Source organism: Eurytemora carolleeae, unplaced genomic scaffold, assembly GCF_000591075.1.
Source record: "Eurytemora carolleeae unplaced genomic scaffold, Eaff_2.0 scaffold897, whole genome shotgun sequence".
In the NCBI taxonomy this organism is placed as follows: Eukaryota; Metazoa; Arthropoda; class Copepoda; order Calanoida; family Temoridae; genus Eurytemora; species Eurytemora carolleeae.
In genome coordinates, this window is record NW_019396905.1 from 35,599 (window position 1) to 51,461 (window position 15,863).

At 32.3% G+C, this 15,863-nt stretch overlaps 2 protein-coding genes across 2 annotated transcripts in view; both read right to left on the reverse strand.

Annotated features, from left to right (window-relative positions):
• Positions 1 to 1,124: 1,124 nt before the first annotated feature.
• LOC111709959 (trypsin alpha-3) lies at positions 1,125 to 11,791 on the reverse strand. Its single transcript, XM_023483943.1, has 14 exons — positions 11,732 to 11,791; positions 9,828 to 9,878; positions 8,669 to 8,728; positions 8,018 to 8,059; positions 7,609 to 7,680; positions 6,626 to 6,691; positions 5,917 to 5,976; positions 5,072 to 5,218; positions 3,955 to 3,994; positions 3,640 to 3,731; positions 2,963 to 3,086; positions 2,603 to 2,647; positions 1,879 to 1,910; positions 1,125 to 1,502 (listed from the first exon to the last, which is right to left on the reverse strand). The coding sequence occupies exons 1-14, from the start codon at positions 11,753 to 11,755 to the stop codon at positions 1,416 to 1,418; spliced, it is 942 nt and encodes a 313-aa protein (XP_023339711.1). The 5' UTR covers positions 11,756 to 11,791; the 3' UTR covers positions 1,125 to 1,415.
• A 3,531-nt stretch (positions 11,792 to 15,322) lies between these two features.
• LOC111709960 (uncharacterized) overlaps positions 15,323 to 15,863 on the reverse strand; it is a 1,504-nt gene continuing 963 nt past the window's right edge. Inside the window, exon 2 of the mRNA XM_023483944.1 lies at positions 15,323 to 15,782. Coding sequence (XP_023339712.1) covers positions 15,685 to 15,782 — 98 coding nt within the window. The 3' untranslated portion in view covers positions 15,323 to 15,684. The remainder of the gene's footprint in view (positions 15,783 to 15,863) is intronic.

Below are 15,863 nucleotides of genomic sequence, written 5' to 3' on the forward strand. Positions count from 1 at the left end.
GAGCTCTACTTCAATAATCTGCAAAAAATGGCAAATTTTCAAAAATCGAAATTTTTATTGCACAATCTAGTTACAAAGCAAAAATGCGTTAAAAGAAAATTGCGCAAATTACAACAAATTATACATTTTTGAAAAGCCCTTGACCCAGCAAATTCAAATGTGCAAACACTTTTGCAACAATTTTAAAACAAGATAAACTAAAAAATTTGAGCTTCCTAGCTCAAATACTTCTGAGTTATCATCCTTCCATTATCCTGTATACAGGATAAGTCCGCAATCTCTCTCCCTTAGACTAAACCTAGTTGTGAGTAAGCCTGCCGTCAAGATTGATGATCTGCACCACCATCATGAAGTTCTACAAACACCTCCAATTGATATTCGTCTATAGTTTCTTTATTAATTTCTAAACCAACCAATTTTAATGCCACTTGGGAAAATATTTCAAAACATCCGTTTTATTAAATAAATGTTAGAAATATCCATGTAGATCTCCTTTTATTTTATCATATTGACTTTTAAAGTCAACAACTAGATTTAATGAGATATACTGCCCGCTATATTAGATTTATTAAGAGCATATACTGCCCACCATACTAGATTTATTAAGAAGATATGCTGCCCGGTATATTATATTCATTAAGAGAGCATATACTTACCACCATACCAGATTTATTGAGAAGATACACTGCCCGCTATATTGGAATTATTGAGAGCATATACTCCACACCATACTAGATTTATCCGGATCCCCATCAAAATGAAATGGATCCTACGCACTGTCCCCACCATATTGAATTACTTCATAGGGTGAACACTAAACACCTATGTTCTGTTGCTCTGCACATTGACCGCTAAATAGTTTTATTGAATTAATGCCTGGCGCTCCTTGGTAGAAGTTTACCGGCGCAGCTGCTAGATTGGCAGGTAAACCGACCAGCCAAATGCAAATGCTGTACTGGGATACGACAGCTTCTTATAATATTCTGATTGATGGAATATTAGCCTCTCTTTTCTATGCCTATGATAGATCAGGGATAAAACCGTGATTAATGACATTTTATCTCGACACTTTAGTTTTGATGTTTCAAACCAAAATGTTTTAGACGGATTTAATTATGATTAAATAGCTGAAATTATTGACAATATATTTAAAAACTTACAAAGTTTCTTAATGTTTTCGACTGTACATTAATTCTATATTTGTACGTTATATATCTCATTAATAAATAGTAAACTGTCCAGTTGCTGCCCGCAAAAGTAAATTCATTGAGAACACATACTAGCCAGTATAGCCGCCATATTGGATTTATTCAGAACAGGTGCTTCCCGCCATATTGTATTTATTGAGAACATATATTGCCCACCATATTAGATTTATTGAGAACACATACTAGCTAGTAGCCGCCAATTTGGATTTATTGAGAACAGGTGCTTCCCGCCATATTGGATTTGATCCAATTCAGCTGACTTGTGACACGTGCATATACTCCTGGATATCCCGCCTGAAAAAAGTTAGATTTCATAAACTAGAATATTCACAACGGAACCTTTTAAACGTCGTAAAGTCAAACGAATAACGGTCAAAAACGCGACAAAGAGTAAAACGACAAAGTTCTGATGAACATAAAAATAGTTTGAAATTAATCAAAATAGACTAAATGAAATTTTGCCCGTCTGTCACACTTTAGACCCTTTGTCGTCTTATCGATCCTTTGGTCGTTTGACCCTATGGCATTTGACCTTAGGTCGTTTGACCCAATGACGGTGAATTGGTTCCATCTTATTAGCTACAATACAAATGTATATGGAAAAGTCATGGTTTATCTATGATTTTTAAAATCTCCGATCTAGAAATTAATTTAGACCCCTTTATGTAACCTGTGCACATCCATATCCCCAAGAAACAACACCTGAAAAAATGAAAATATAAATTTTTTAAAAAATTATAAATTTATTATATTATATTTATATCGGAATACTTTTAATTGACTGAAAGCATATTTTCAAGTGACCCATGAAAAGGTAAGGGTACCCACGAACCCTATCCTATTGATAATGTGGAAGATATTGTCGTTTTAGGCTTAAAGGTGTTTAGTTCTGATTGCACCAGAAATGTGCAAGTTACTTTTTCAAAAACACTTCAAAATGTATCAGTTTTCAAATTTATAAACATTGATCTCTAATAATTATTGGTCAGACAAAGATTTTAAGAGTACAAACTTAACCAGTGCTTAGGATCCATTTAGTTTTGATGCGGATCCGCACTGGAAAAAAATGGATACGGATCCAAATCTGGATCTGGATTCAGGTCATTTCTTTAAAATTTACTGAATTTTTTAAATTTTTTGTTTTATTTTTTTCGCATAATTTTATCCTAAAACTTGAAATTTTATAATCTCTTAATTATTTCAAAATTTCAGAATTGGGTTTTAGGAGTAAGAGTTCTTTTTTGCAGTTTTTGGTTGATAGTTTACCACTTGGATCCGGATCCGTGAATCCGCATATTCTTGCAGATCCGGATCCAAGAAGCCAGAACTTGTCGGACCCAACGAATCCGGATCTGGATCCTAAGCACTGAATTTAACTAAAAATAAAATATTACCGATCAAGGTGTAAACACCAGTACTTCCTTTCGATGACATTGGACCTATAAAAAAAGAAATTTTTATCTTCAGGGAATTTTTGTATTGTATCGATCTCGATCTTTTGTTAATCTGCAGATTAATTTAATCTGTATTTGATATCCCACACGGCAATTGTTCCAGTCAGATGTTGAAGGGAGTTTTGATTTTTTGAATTTTATCAGTGGAGAAACAATTAAAATAAAAAGACGGAAAGGTATTTTTTTAAACCTAATATTAAAAGTCTCCAAAACGAATATCCAGATCAAGTGATCAAAACTCAAAAGTTTTCAGTTCAGAATATTATTTTTCAATTTGCCTAAAAAATTTCATATATTTACCGCCTGAGTCTCCCTGGCAAGAATCGACATTTGGGTTTGCCGCGCATATCATTCTACTAGTCAGCTGACTGCATGAGTATTTGTTTCTGGATCCACAACATTCGCCATTGCTCATTGTCCTGACCTGATATTTGATCATCAACAATTTTTTTGTATTCATTTCTTAAGTCATTATAGTCAGAAAACTCTTATTCTTTAAATTTATCAATTAAAATGATTATTTGATAGATTCTTTGAAATTACAGGGAATAAATCAAATGCATAATTTCAAAACAGATTGAAATAGCCAAAAGAAATTCTCACAATTAGTTAATATATTTCCAATTGTCATACCAAAAAAAATTAAAATAAAAACTTTTTTTTGGTAGTTCTATGCCATAATTTCCAAAAGAATGCTGTTGTAACGTATTTGAATTGTTGCCCTGAGTTTGAGTTTGTAGCAAATCTTAATTCCTTTTGGCATTTCAAAAAATAACTACTTCTTCCCCTGGTGATGGTGGAAGGAGTAACATCTATAACCCCTGGTGGTGGTGGAAGGAATTACATCTACCCCTGGTGGTGGCGGATGAAATTATAACTACCCTCGGTGGTGGCGGAAGGGATTTTATCTACCCCTGGTGGTGGCGGACGGATTTATATTTACCCCTAGTGGTGGCGCAAGAAACTGTTTTGTATACCTGTGCCTCCATGAGAAACCTTGAAAGGTATCCTCCAGAGCTAGTTGTTCCCCAACCAGAGATTGTCGCAGCAATATTTTCATATTCTCTTCCTGTGTATTTTTAAACAATAATTAACTTTAATCAGACGCAAAAGATGACCTAAAATCAACCTCCTATAAAATCAAGTGACCTTTACTGCATGGGGGCCTGGTGTGGTTAATATCCCCCCCCCCCCCCACATAGAATGTAAGTAATTTCTTGCCCCTTCCCTAAAATATGGTTATTTTTAAAGGCAACTTTTTTAACAGAATTCATAAATGAAAATAAAAGTACCTCGTCCAGTTCCTTCAGGTAGGCAAACAGGCAATATTCCCTTTGTTCAACATTTTGGATTAACTCAATAAAAAGTATAAACAAATAACAAATATTCAAGGCAGTGCTATTTTTTTATAATATCAAATGTTAAAATTGTAAGGTTCAAAACAAATGTTGTTGGTTGTTTTTTCTAATGGAGAAATATGACTTAGTTTTGTTTTGGGTTTCCGTTTTTGAACATGAAGAATCTGATATGGTTGGTTTCTGTTTTGTTTGGGTTTCTGTTTTTGAACATGAAGAATCTGATATGGTTGGTTTCTGTTTTTGAACATGAAGAATCTGAAATGTTTGGTTTCTGTTTTGTTTGGGTTTCTGTTTTTGAACATGAAGAATCTGAAATGTTTGGTTTCTGTTTTGTTTGGGTTTCTGTTTTTGAACATGAAGAATCTAATATGGTTGGTTTCAGTTTTGTTTGGGTTTCTGTTTTTGAACATGAAGAATCTGATATGGTTGGTTTCTGTTTTTGAACATGAAGAATCTGATATGGTGGGTTTCACTTTTTGGACATGAAAAATCTGATATGGTTGGTTTCTGTTTTGTTTGGGTTTCTGTTTTTAAACATGGAGAATCTGATATGGTTGGTTTCTGTTTTTGAACATGAAGAATCTGATATGGTTGGTTTCTGTTTTTGATCATGAAGAATCTGATATGGTTGGTTTCTGTTTTTGAACATGAAGAATCTGATATGGTTGGTTTCTGTTTTGTTTGGGTTTCTGTTTTTGAACATGAAGAATCTGATATAGTTGGTTTCTGTTTTGTTTGGGTTTCTTTTTTTGAACATAAAGAATCTGATATGGTTATTACATTTCAAAGTTTCATTGTTCAAAAGTTTACTTTCAAATACTAATGACAGAAACCCGGAAAAGTTATTATAGAAAAAAGTTGTTAAATGAAGAATTTACAACGTAATCTTAGATTCAAAAGAGATCATTTAACATGACAATAAAAAAGTCTGTAATTAATTTAGTTTAGTTGGTATAAAATAAGTTACATGAGTGTCGGGACAAGGAAAATCGTTAAATTTGCGCAGTTTTTTTTTTAATTCTAAAAAATCATAAGTAGAAATCAATCCTACCTTCGAAACTGTGACAGGATCACAGAGTCTGAGAATAGAAAAATCAAAATCCTGGTTACTGCTCTGGTACCGAGGATGCTCAACCTTTCCACAAACTCGAACAACAGTTTGTCCATCGTTGTCATTCAGAAGATCATTTTCACCCAGCTGCAACCAAAACAAATAATTAGGTTATTAAAGGAACTTTAAAGGGAGTTTTCGCGAAACATTAAAGGGGGTATAGAAGTAACATTAGTAGCGATCAAAAGCGCTTTTTTACCGCATTAAACCTATACCCCCTTTCATTTTTTGCGAACACTCCCTTTCAGCATAATTTCATGTAACGCTCCATGCTAAAAGCTTTGTCTGATCAAGTATGAATTAGATATAAATGTTTATAGTTTTAAAAACTGGTTATTTCTACAAAAGTGACCTGAGCATTTCTACTGCAGGAAAACATATCGGAAATATTATAATTATACACTTTTAAACATCAATATTTTCCACAATATTGATCAGATAAAGGGTTCTAGGGTATGTATTAATAGGGAATGTCCTCTTCAATTGGAATGTCACTAACGTTAGAGTCACACTCACTGTCCCTTTAAATCATAAAATCTAAGACACATTCTTTTATAAATATACAAATACAGAAAACAACAAAAAGGATCAAAATTTTTATTTAAAAAATTTAAACGAAAGGAACTAGATTTCTTATAACCCTTTAAACTATACAAAATAGACTTTTGATATTTAAGAAAATATGATACTCAAGGAGATCTGTTCTTTTCTTTTGGGACGTAACTTAACATAATTTACGTTATTTTACGTAATTCGGTTAGTTTGTGTTAATACTAAGCACTAACCATTACAAATATTCCTGTGGATGAAGTACCCATAGTACAGTGGGCAGCTGTCAGTACATCCTTAACAATAGGATATATTCAGGAACAATTCTCTTAAAACTTGAATACATTTAGGGACAATTTAACCTTATCACAAGGTCTGCATTAACAGATTACAGAAAATTTAACATTAATTTAAATAATAAAGTAGTAGTATCTACATGGACAATTTTTCAGACAGTTCTTTTACAAAACATACATGTATAATATTTAGCATTTATGTCAGCAATGACTTGATTTTCATGCACATACATTTATTTAAGAAAAATTTTTTAAAACACAAATTGCATTTTATGATCATTAACGTTCTGTATGTTTTTTCTTTTCTTTTTGAACTAGAATATCTTGTCACGACTCACGGGTCATTAAATTTTGAAGTATAAAGAATTTTTTTGTTTTAATTCATGTCCATTAGGATTACCCAAAAAGGACGAAGCTATGATGACGACCCAAAACTCACTTTATTTAATGGTTTAAAGGTTGAACTAGGTCTTGACTTTGCCTTCGTTAATGATAATGTATTTACAAAATAATAAAAAAAAAACACAGTTCCAGGGAATTTAGAAAAAAAATGAAAAAATTTCGTACACGGTCTGAAGTCTCAATCTTTCCGGGTGACCTTGTAGAAAGCGTTGATAAAATTCTGAATATTTGGCATATTTGAACCCACCTGATTGCTGATAAGTGATCCTCCACAATAAGGTATTTTTCCAGTACTTGTCCGGACCAATCCAATCTATAATTTGGAAACATTTCAGGATTTAATCTCATTAAACAACAGTAATATTCAAATAACAAAGCATATTTTTAATTCACAGTTTCTCATTGTTTACATGATAATTTGTCTGTACGAATGCTTGGTAGAAATAACAGCTTACTTCTGAAAGTCGTCTTCATTGTATTGATATGAACACCGACCATTGAATGTTAACCAATTTTTTTTATTAAATCAGAATGCAACCAGGTTTTTTATGTAGGGCTCTTTTATGATACTTTTTTTAATCTACATGAAGAAACAAAATTTATTCGCAAGTTGTTTGTGGATATTAACCACCATTTTTCTCGTTCATTTTCTAAAACTTTCCTTTAATTACATAGACACCACCTCTATATCTGCCAAAGATATTTGTTCTGTCCTCTAGGACTCCCACTAGACCCTACCTGCTAAGTATATTCTACCCTGTAGAACACCCACTAGACCATACCTGTCAAGTATATTCTACCCTGTAGAACACCCACTAGACCATACCTGTCAAGTATATTCTACCCTGTAGGACTCCCACTAGACCCTACCTGTCAAGTATATTCTACCCTGTAGGACTCCCACTAGACCCTACATGCTAAGTATATTCTACCCTGTAGGACTCCCACTAGACCCTAACTGCCAAGAATATTTATTTTGCCCTGTAGGACTCCCACTAGACCCTACCTGTCAAGTATATTCTACCCTGTAGGACTCCCACTAGACCCTACCTGCTAAGTATGTTCTACCCTGCAGGACTCCCACTAGACCCTAACTGCCAAGGATATTTATTTTGCCCTATAGGACTCCCACTACATCCTACCTCCCAAGTATATTCTACCCTGTAGGACTCCCACTAGACCCTACCTGCCAAGTATGTTCTACCCTGCAGGACTCCCACTAGACCCTACCTGCCAAGGATATTTATTTTGCCCTGTAGGACTCCCACCGACGATCCGAGAGGAGTAGTTTCTAACTCCACACTAAGCAAAAATATTTGATTACATTTTTAATTTCATCTTTAAACATTGATATTATTGACTAATTTTAGTAAACGGCTCATTCGCGTTTAGGATCTGTAATTTCAGGTGGCCTTCCATTTAAAGCGGGTCCGCTCTATTCTCAGTGGTACCCTTTAAATGCAGGTCAGACAAAGCTTTTAAGAGAACGCTTGTAAATTGGACAAGTCACTCTAGATGGAGAGTCACCTGAAGTTATGTGTACAGTCCCATTAATGAAACCCTGAAACCTTCTAAACTCTAGAGAGAGGTAAAGAAACCCTTTTTTCTTTGTTTTGAATATTTTCAAATATATCTGTTCCTTGCAATTCAATTGTGCTCTTGTTGTCTCTACTTGGCGGTCCTAAAAATAACATTTAGATGGATATTCTGGTTTTTATTGAATCACAGTAGATTTACAATCTAATACATATATATTTGTAAAAGTTTATGTCAATACAATGAAGACGACTTTTGGATTTCTAACAAGCTTTTTTAAAAATTGTCAGCTTTTCTTTAAGTCCGAATTTATGGGAATCCATACTGCTTAAAAGATTGGTAGAAACCAAAAAATTGAAATCGAAAGTCGTCTTCATTGTATTGATATATACGACGACGATTGTATATGTATTTTTGAATGATTTAATCTACCCATTGAAATGTGGATTAGAAAGACGACATCAAAGAAATATTATTTGATGTTGCATAAATAATTTTATCAGTTGCTTAACATTCAACTTCTTAAGAGAAATAGGTCTGTGTTCATAAATTGCTGAATTTCGTGTTAATTGGACTATTAAACATCATAATGTAAGTCTAACAGTCGTTTTCCTACACCACAGGTTTAAGGATACTATAATTGTTTGATGATCACTATGGATAAATGATCTATTTCCCCTTCAATTACTAGCTTAGAAATATTATCTAATTTTAAAATTCTATCACTTTAGTAAAATCGAATGAGAAATTTCACCTTTATTTCGGTGATTTCGGTAGAGCATTCGGAACTTTCAGCTGATTGATTACAATCAACCTAGATTACAGGATGTCCCAATAAACATAGGAATTCAGTGACGAATTCGATATCGTCTTTTTAAATAATTCTTTGATTTAGTTTAGTGATACCTACTGAGAAAGCTGTAATCTGTAAGAGTTTCGTCTGCTAGGTTCACATTTTGTTTGTTTACGTTTTGACTGCATAAGGGTGTACTTAGTAAAATAAGAAAATTGCAGTATACAAACAGAGTAAACTTGTCCGTCTTCACTGCCGTCTTGCGGAGACATTATAGACACACTTTATATTCTTTTACCCTTTTCATAAAATAAACTCTAGCAGACATAATAATATTATGGCTTTTGAAAGTAGGTATTAAAATGCTAATTCATAACAAAGACGATTATCCAATTCGTCACTGAATTCCCATGTTTTTTGGGACACCCTATTAATAAACTAGAATCAATCATAAGAATAAAACGTTTTATTAAATAAAATGTGTCTAAACTTATTATAAAAACTTCATTGAGCTGATGTATAGTTTTTAATAATTTGTGCAGGTTATTTGTATGATTTAAAGGTATTAAAAGCGTAATTTCAAGTAACCCACCTTGCAAAAATGGCAATGTCCGATTTACACAGTACTCATAAAAGCTTTTTCTGGTCCAGTATGAGCTTTGTTTCTTTAAACTGTTTATTTTCAATGCCAGTTTCTCTGCGAAAGTAATTTGCGCATTTCTTACTTAAAAGAAGAAATGAAGAAATGATCTAAATTAAACAGTTTTCAAGTCAGAAAACGACGGAATCCTCCACATTTTTGATCAGATTAAGGATTCAAGGGTACCGTTGTAAATCGGAAATTACCATCTGTGCATGGAGCTGGTCCCTTGAATTTACACTTACATGCCTTTTAATTGTTTAACAAATTATAACTCAACAAACTGGTTACCTTGATCAACAAACTGGTTACCTTGATCAACAAACTGATTACCTTGATCAACAAACTGGTTACCTTAATCAACAAGCTGGTTACCTTGATCAACAAACTGGTTACCTTGATCAACAAACTGGTTACCTTGATCAACAAACTGGTTACCTTGATCAACAAACTAATTACCTTGATCAACAAACTGGTTACCTTGATCGATCCATTTGAACCGGTAGTAACGAAAACAGTGATGAAACTCAGCTAAATAATAATAACAAATATCAACATTTATATATATATATATATATATTTATATATTATATATTTATAGATATATTAATAGATAAATTTATAAATATATTTATAAATTTATAGAATGTCAGAACTTTTGTATTATGCAGGGGTTGAGAGATCAAGAATTTATTCTCAAATTTTAAAAGCGTCCACATTGGATATCTGAATCAAGATTAACGACACCCCAAACAATTGAATGTTTATCAATAAATTAAAAAGAACAATGTCAAATTATTCTTGTCTCTAATATTGACACCATTTACTGTAATATTATAATTCTAAGAATATAGCAGTTCTTAAATCTTATCTTTTCATGTGTCTTCAACAAAAGTATTTTTTTATGTTTCTCAATGGACAAGTTAGCATTAAATGAGCCTTTAAAAGAATTATGAATCGAATCCACCTAAGCTTCTATTTCCAGCTTCAATCTGGAAAAAAACGCAGGAGCACAGTCCAAGAGAAGATGATCGAGTAACTGGAAGATAGAAAAAAAAAAATTCCGAATATTTGTTCGGCTTTTTCAAATTAAACTCTAGATAATCTAAAAACTAAACTGTGATAATCCGTGTAAAAAAAATGGTAAACGTGACGCCGCTTAAAATATTCAAAAATTTTAACAAAAGTATAAATAGGTTAAATAAGGTTATTTATTTAAACTCACACAATTCATTTGCTTTCCAGGTTTTCTTTTAACTATTTACAAATATTTTACAGGACAGGAATTTTACTGTACAAGGGTTTCCAAGACCAATTTTGCCTACCAAACGGACTGCAGTGTGCAAAAATGGTCGATGGAACCCGTGCGTGGTTAAGAAAAAAAACAAACAACAAACACTACGAACATATATATAGCTGAACAAACTCTTTAATTGGTGTCTACCACTCCTACCACACTATCTATAAATACATAAACATACACAGGGACTGATTCGACTGATATTGTAAATTCAAATGACCCTTCCTGCAAAGATGGCAATGCCCGATTCACCCTTAAAGGGACAGAGCAGCTATAAAAGATAGTTGAAATGAAAATGCAGTGTTGTGGACAAATCCTTTAGGATTCATTTGAGACATATTAAACTTTTCAAAGATTTTTAAATCCTGAGTTTGAGCGAAATTCGACGTTCAAAACTCCTACTTTGGGGGTGGATACGTTTTCAGAATCGGTTTTTTTTTAAATTATTAAATAACGACGACGAAAAATAAAATAAAAATTATACAGTAATCTAATTAGATGGCTAGGAACATATTTCTCAAAAGAAATTTGCCAATAAATCAATGCTAGAATCAATAATTTCGTTTTCATCATTTTATTGAATTTCTTATTTTCTTGGAATTTATTTGCAGATTTCTTCAAATTCTTCAAATGTCATCTTTTCAATAATTATTCCAGAAAATTATTGAATAATGAGAAGATAGAAACTAATTCTGAAAACGTATCCACCCCAAAAGTAGCAGTTTTGAACGTAGAATTTTCGCTTAAATTCAGGATTTACAGATGTTTAAAAAGTTTTGTATGTTTCAAATGAATCCTAAAGAAGCTTTCCACAACACGGCATACTCAGTTCAACTACCTTATATAGCCGGTCTGTATATTTAAAAACTTTATCTGATTTCCTGTTTAAGCTCGATTGCAGGGTTTTTTTTTCTACAAAAGTGACATTCAGAATTAAACAATTTCAGGCCTCGAAAAACGACGTTATCTTCCACAATTTTGGTCAGATAAAGTTTCAATGGTACCTTTGTGAATAAACCATTGCTATCTTAATTAGCTAGAGGGTCAGATGCAATTACGCTTACAGTCCCTTTAATTAACTTACAATTAAAAGATTGTACTCCAGCATATCTGAGAACACACTAACAACTGCAACATTAACCTGTGTCTCAAACAAAAAAGTCTGCTTTTAATTCAGTATTTTTATGACTAACGACATATATTAGCATTGAATGTATGATTTACATAAAAATAAAACACAATGAGATTCCACAAATAAAAAAACTTATTTAGCTATATCTTTCTATATTAAAGGGACTGTAAACGTACTGACTCTTCATGTTGTATGCCTGATTCACAACGGTACCTTTGAAACCGTTATCTCATCGATAAGCTGGAAGATATTGTTGTTTTATAGCTTTGATTATCACAACTTCTTCCCATTGTTCATAGTAGCAAAATATTCCGCTTTTATACATTAACCGCGATCAAAAATAATCAATTCGTAGAAAGAAGAACAGGGATAACTCAGCCATTTTTGACAGAGGTTTAAAGGGTATCGTTGTGGATCAAACACTTGAACTTATATCTACACAATCCCTTTAAGTACAGTGTTTCTTCCTAAAGATTATCGGTAACAATCACGTTAAGTGATTAATAAACATGCTGTATAACAAAATTATTAAAAAAATACAACCGTTTCTCTTGATGATACATGGTGTCTCAATAAACATGGATTTAGATGAAGACTTCTTTATCGTCATTGTTCCATGCCAGACTATTGTTCCATGCCAGACTATTGTTCCATGCCAGACTATTTCGTAAACATAAATGTGTAGAATCACAGTGAAAACATTTAATAACAAAAACTACCAGTCTCGAGATTTCCAAAATGGGTTCATTTTTTTCTTCAAAATTGAAGGAGATGTCAAGAAATTTGTCCAGATTCAAGTTTATTGAATCTCAACAAAACTGTTCAAATGTTTCATTTTTGAAGAAACAAAGAAGGTAAACCACATTTTGGAAAGCTCATTAGACTTTAAATCTTTTATTGATGCACTTTATGTCATTTATCAATTATCGGAAATCAAAGACGATGTTCATGTTTACATGTTTACAAGACCTAGACCGGTCAAAGGTAAAGAGCACCGTAGTGCTTTATAAGATTTCATTATTTATTCAGAAATTCAAAAAATCAATATTTTTTTGGCACGGAGGTAACTCTCTTCTCATTATTTGAAGAATCAACACCAAGTTTCTGAAAGCAAAACACCTGATATTAATCTTTGGCATATTTAATATTTTAAAGAGTTTAAAAACTTAAGTTTTCGCAAGATAAAATACCTTGATAAACTGCAAGATAAAATACCTTGATAAACTGCAAGATATCATTTTTATATTATTACTAGCTGAAGTGCCCGGCGCTGCCCGTGGAAAAAAAAGAAATCGAATTTTAAAAAAATTAGATTTTGAAGAAAATGGCATTAAATCTTTTTAAACCTATCTTACCCCAAGGGTTCATTCAAAAATGTTAAACCAATTTGGTCTAGCTATATAGCTAACGTATATATAGGACGAACAGCTTTATATAGATTACTTTTTCAAATTGAACAGATCAATTATAAAATTTTATATGAAAAAAAATTACTGATTTTTTTTGTCACCAAGTCACAAGTTGACAACATGATAAAAACTAAACACACAAACCTTTTTTCCAGAAATTTTTCAAGGGTTTTCTAGAGAATACAATTTTAAAATTTAAAAATATCTTATTCTTAACGATATTTAAATAATCAATACAGATTAAACTTTTTAAGACTTTTTATTGTTTTACCTTGTAAACATACAAATACAATATAGATAATAGACAGGGAGATTCACATTTTAACAACTAGGAAAGTACAATATAGATAATAGACAGGGAGATTCACATTTTAACAACCAGGAAAGTACAATATAGATAATTGACAGGGAGATTCACATTTTAACAACTAGAAAAGTACAATATAGATAATAGACAGGGAGATTCACATTTTAACAACTAGGAAAGTACAATATAGATAACAGACAGGGAGATTCACATTTTAACAACTAGGAAAGTACAATATAGATAATAGACAGGGAGATTCACATTTTAACAACAAAGTACAATATAGATAACAGACAGGGAGATTCACATTTTAACAACTAGGAAAGTACAATATAGATAATAGACAGGGAGATTCACATTTTAACAACTAGGAAAGTACAATATAGATAATAGACAGGGAGATTCACAGTTTAACAACTAGGAAAGTACAATAAAGATGACAGACAGGGAGATTCACATTTAAACAACTAGGAAAGTACAATATAGATAATAGACAGAGAGATTCACATTTTAACAACTAGGAAAGTACAATAAAGATAATAGACAGGGAGATTCACATTTTAACAACTAGGAAAGTACAATATAGATAACAGACAGAAAGATTCACATTTTAAGATTTAATCTCCTGTTCAACGAAATAACCAACCTTAAATTCCCTCCATTTTTAATTCCAGGGAGGATAATTACTTATACTCCCTGTTTACAGGGAGGATAAGTAATTATCCTCCCTCTGTGATCCATACAGATTTATCAAATAAATAGTTCTCTAATTTAATTTTATATTTACATTTATCACTCTCTTAATCAATTTTGAATAAAATAGTTGAAACAAGTAAACTACACCTAGTTGAATATTTGATCTAGGAAGTTTTCACAAAAATGTTGCGAAGTTTTCACAAAAATATTGAGAAATTTAGAAACCCAATTACTATTTTTAGAAATCATTAAATTTGCTTATTAAATATTCTTCCATATGCATTAGTAAGAAATAAGAGAATTAAAATAATAATTGATAGTTTTATTGATTTCATTATTATTTTATCCCCCACGGTTGGTTATTTCGTTGAACAGGAGATTAAACGATAAATTACTACTTAACCGGGAGTTTTCATGAGGATAAATAAATTGAGGGGAACCTCCCTCGCTACGCTCGTGAGGTTTAGAACCCCAAAAAGGTCTTGGAGGCCCTCGGCTAAGTGGTTTTCCCCTCAATTTAATTATCCTCCCTTAATCTCCCGGTTAAGTAGTAATTAATAGTTATAGGAAAGTACAATATAGATAACAGACAGGATCTGGAGATTTTCAAAATGATTACCTATCATGTTTATGTTTACTTTTTACATGTCTATTCAGTGTTCCTATTGTACTTGTAGAATAGTTGCATTCTTCACAAGCATATTTAATACCTTCGTGTAGAATTCTAATATGTTCCTTAAGTTGAGTTTTTGTAGTTGCTGCATGTTCACATTCACTACAGGGATATCTTATACCCTCATGTTTACTCTCAATATGTGCCTTTAGATTTCCTTTGGAACCTCCTTTATACTCGCACAAAGTGCAAGGAAAATTAACTCCTCGATGCTTGTTGTTAATATGCCTTGATACTGTTGTTGATGAACCTCCTAGATAATCACATTCTGGACATTGATATCTAACTCCTTCATGTTTATTTTCAATATGTCGTTTTAAATGTTTTCGGGTGGTTGATAAATGACCACATTCCTTACATGGATACCTCACTCCTTTATGTTTAATGTTCACATGTTTCCTCAGCTCTCCGCGTCTAATTGAGGTAAAATTGCATTCGACACAGGGATATTTAACCCTTTCGTGCATTTCACTAACATGTACTTTTAGACTTCCAGGTGTAATGGCTGCATGATCACAATGATCACATGGATATCTTATTCCTTGATGTTTACTCTGCATATGATACTTCAAAGTGTTTTTGCATTTTGCTAAAAAATTACACTCTTCACATTGATATCTTACACCATTATGTTTCATGTTCACATGTTTCTTAAGATTTCCAGGATCATTTGAAACAAAATCACACTGTTTACACGGATATTTAACTTTCTTGTGAATGTGCTTTACATGTTTATTCAGATTCCCGGGCTCGGTTGCAGTATAATCACATTCTTCACAAGGATATCTTATTCCTTGATGTTTGCTTTCGATATGTCTTTTTAAACAACCTTTTGTAGTTGAAACATATTCACACTTATTGCAGGGATATTTTTTATAGTTTCAGATATCCCGGGATCCACTTCCACCAGGTCTTTTTCTAAATAATTAAGAAATCGGATTAGAATTGTAATATCAAATTCTTTAGTTTTCTTGGGATACATGTTTTCATTTACCCCCA

What these genes read in the sequence shown, in the direction of transcription:
- LOC111709959 (XM_023483943.1), bottom strand. Translation starts at nt 11,755, where the DNA reads ATGCTGGAGTACAATCTTTTAATT. An exon ending in GTTCAAATGGATCGATCAAG is followed by an intron (nt 8,729 to 9,827) that starts GTAACCAGTTTG and finishes CCTGTAATCTAG; the next exon opens with GTTGATTGTAATCAATCAGC. An exon ending in AAAATAAATATCCTTGGCAG is followed by an intron (nt 6,692 to 7,608) that starts GTAGGGTCTAGT and finishes TCCAAATTATAG; the next exon opens with ATTGGATTGGTCCGGACAAG.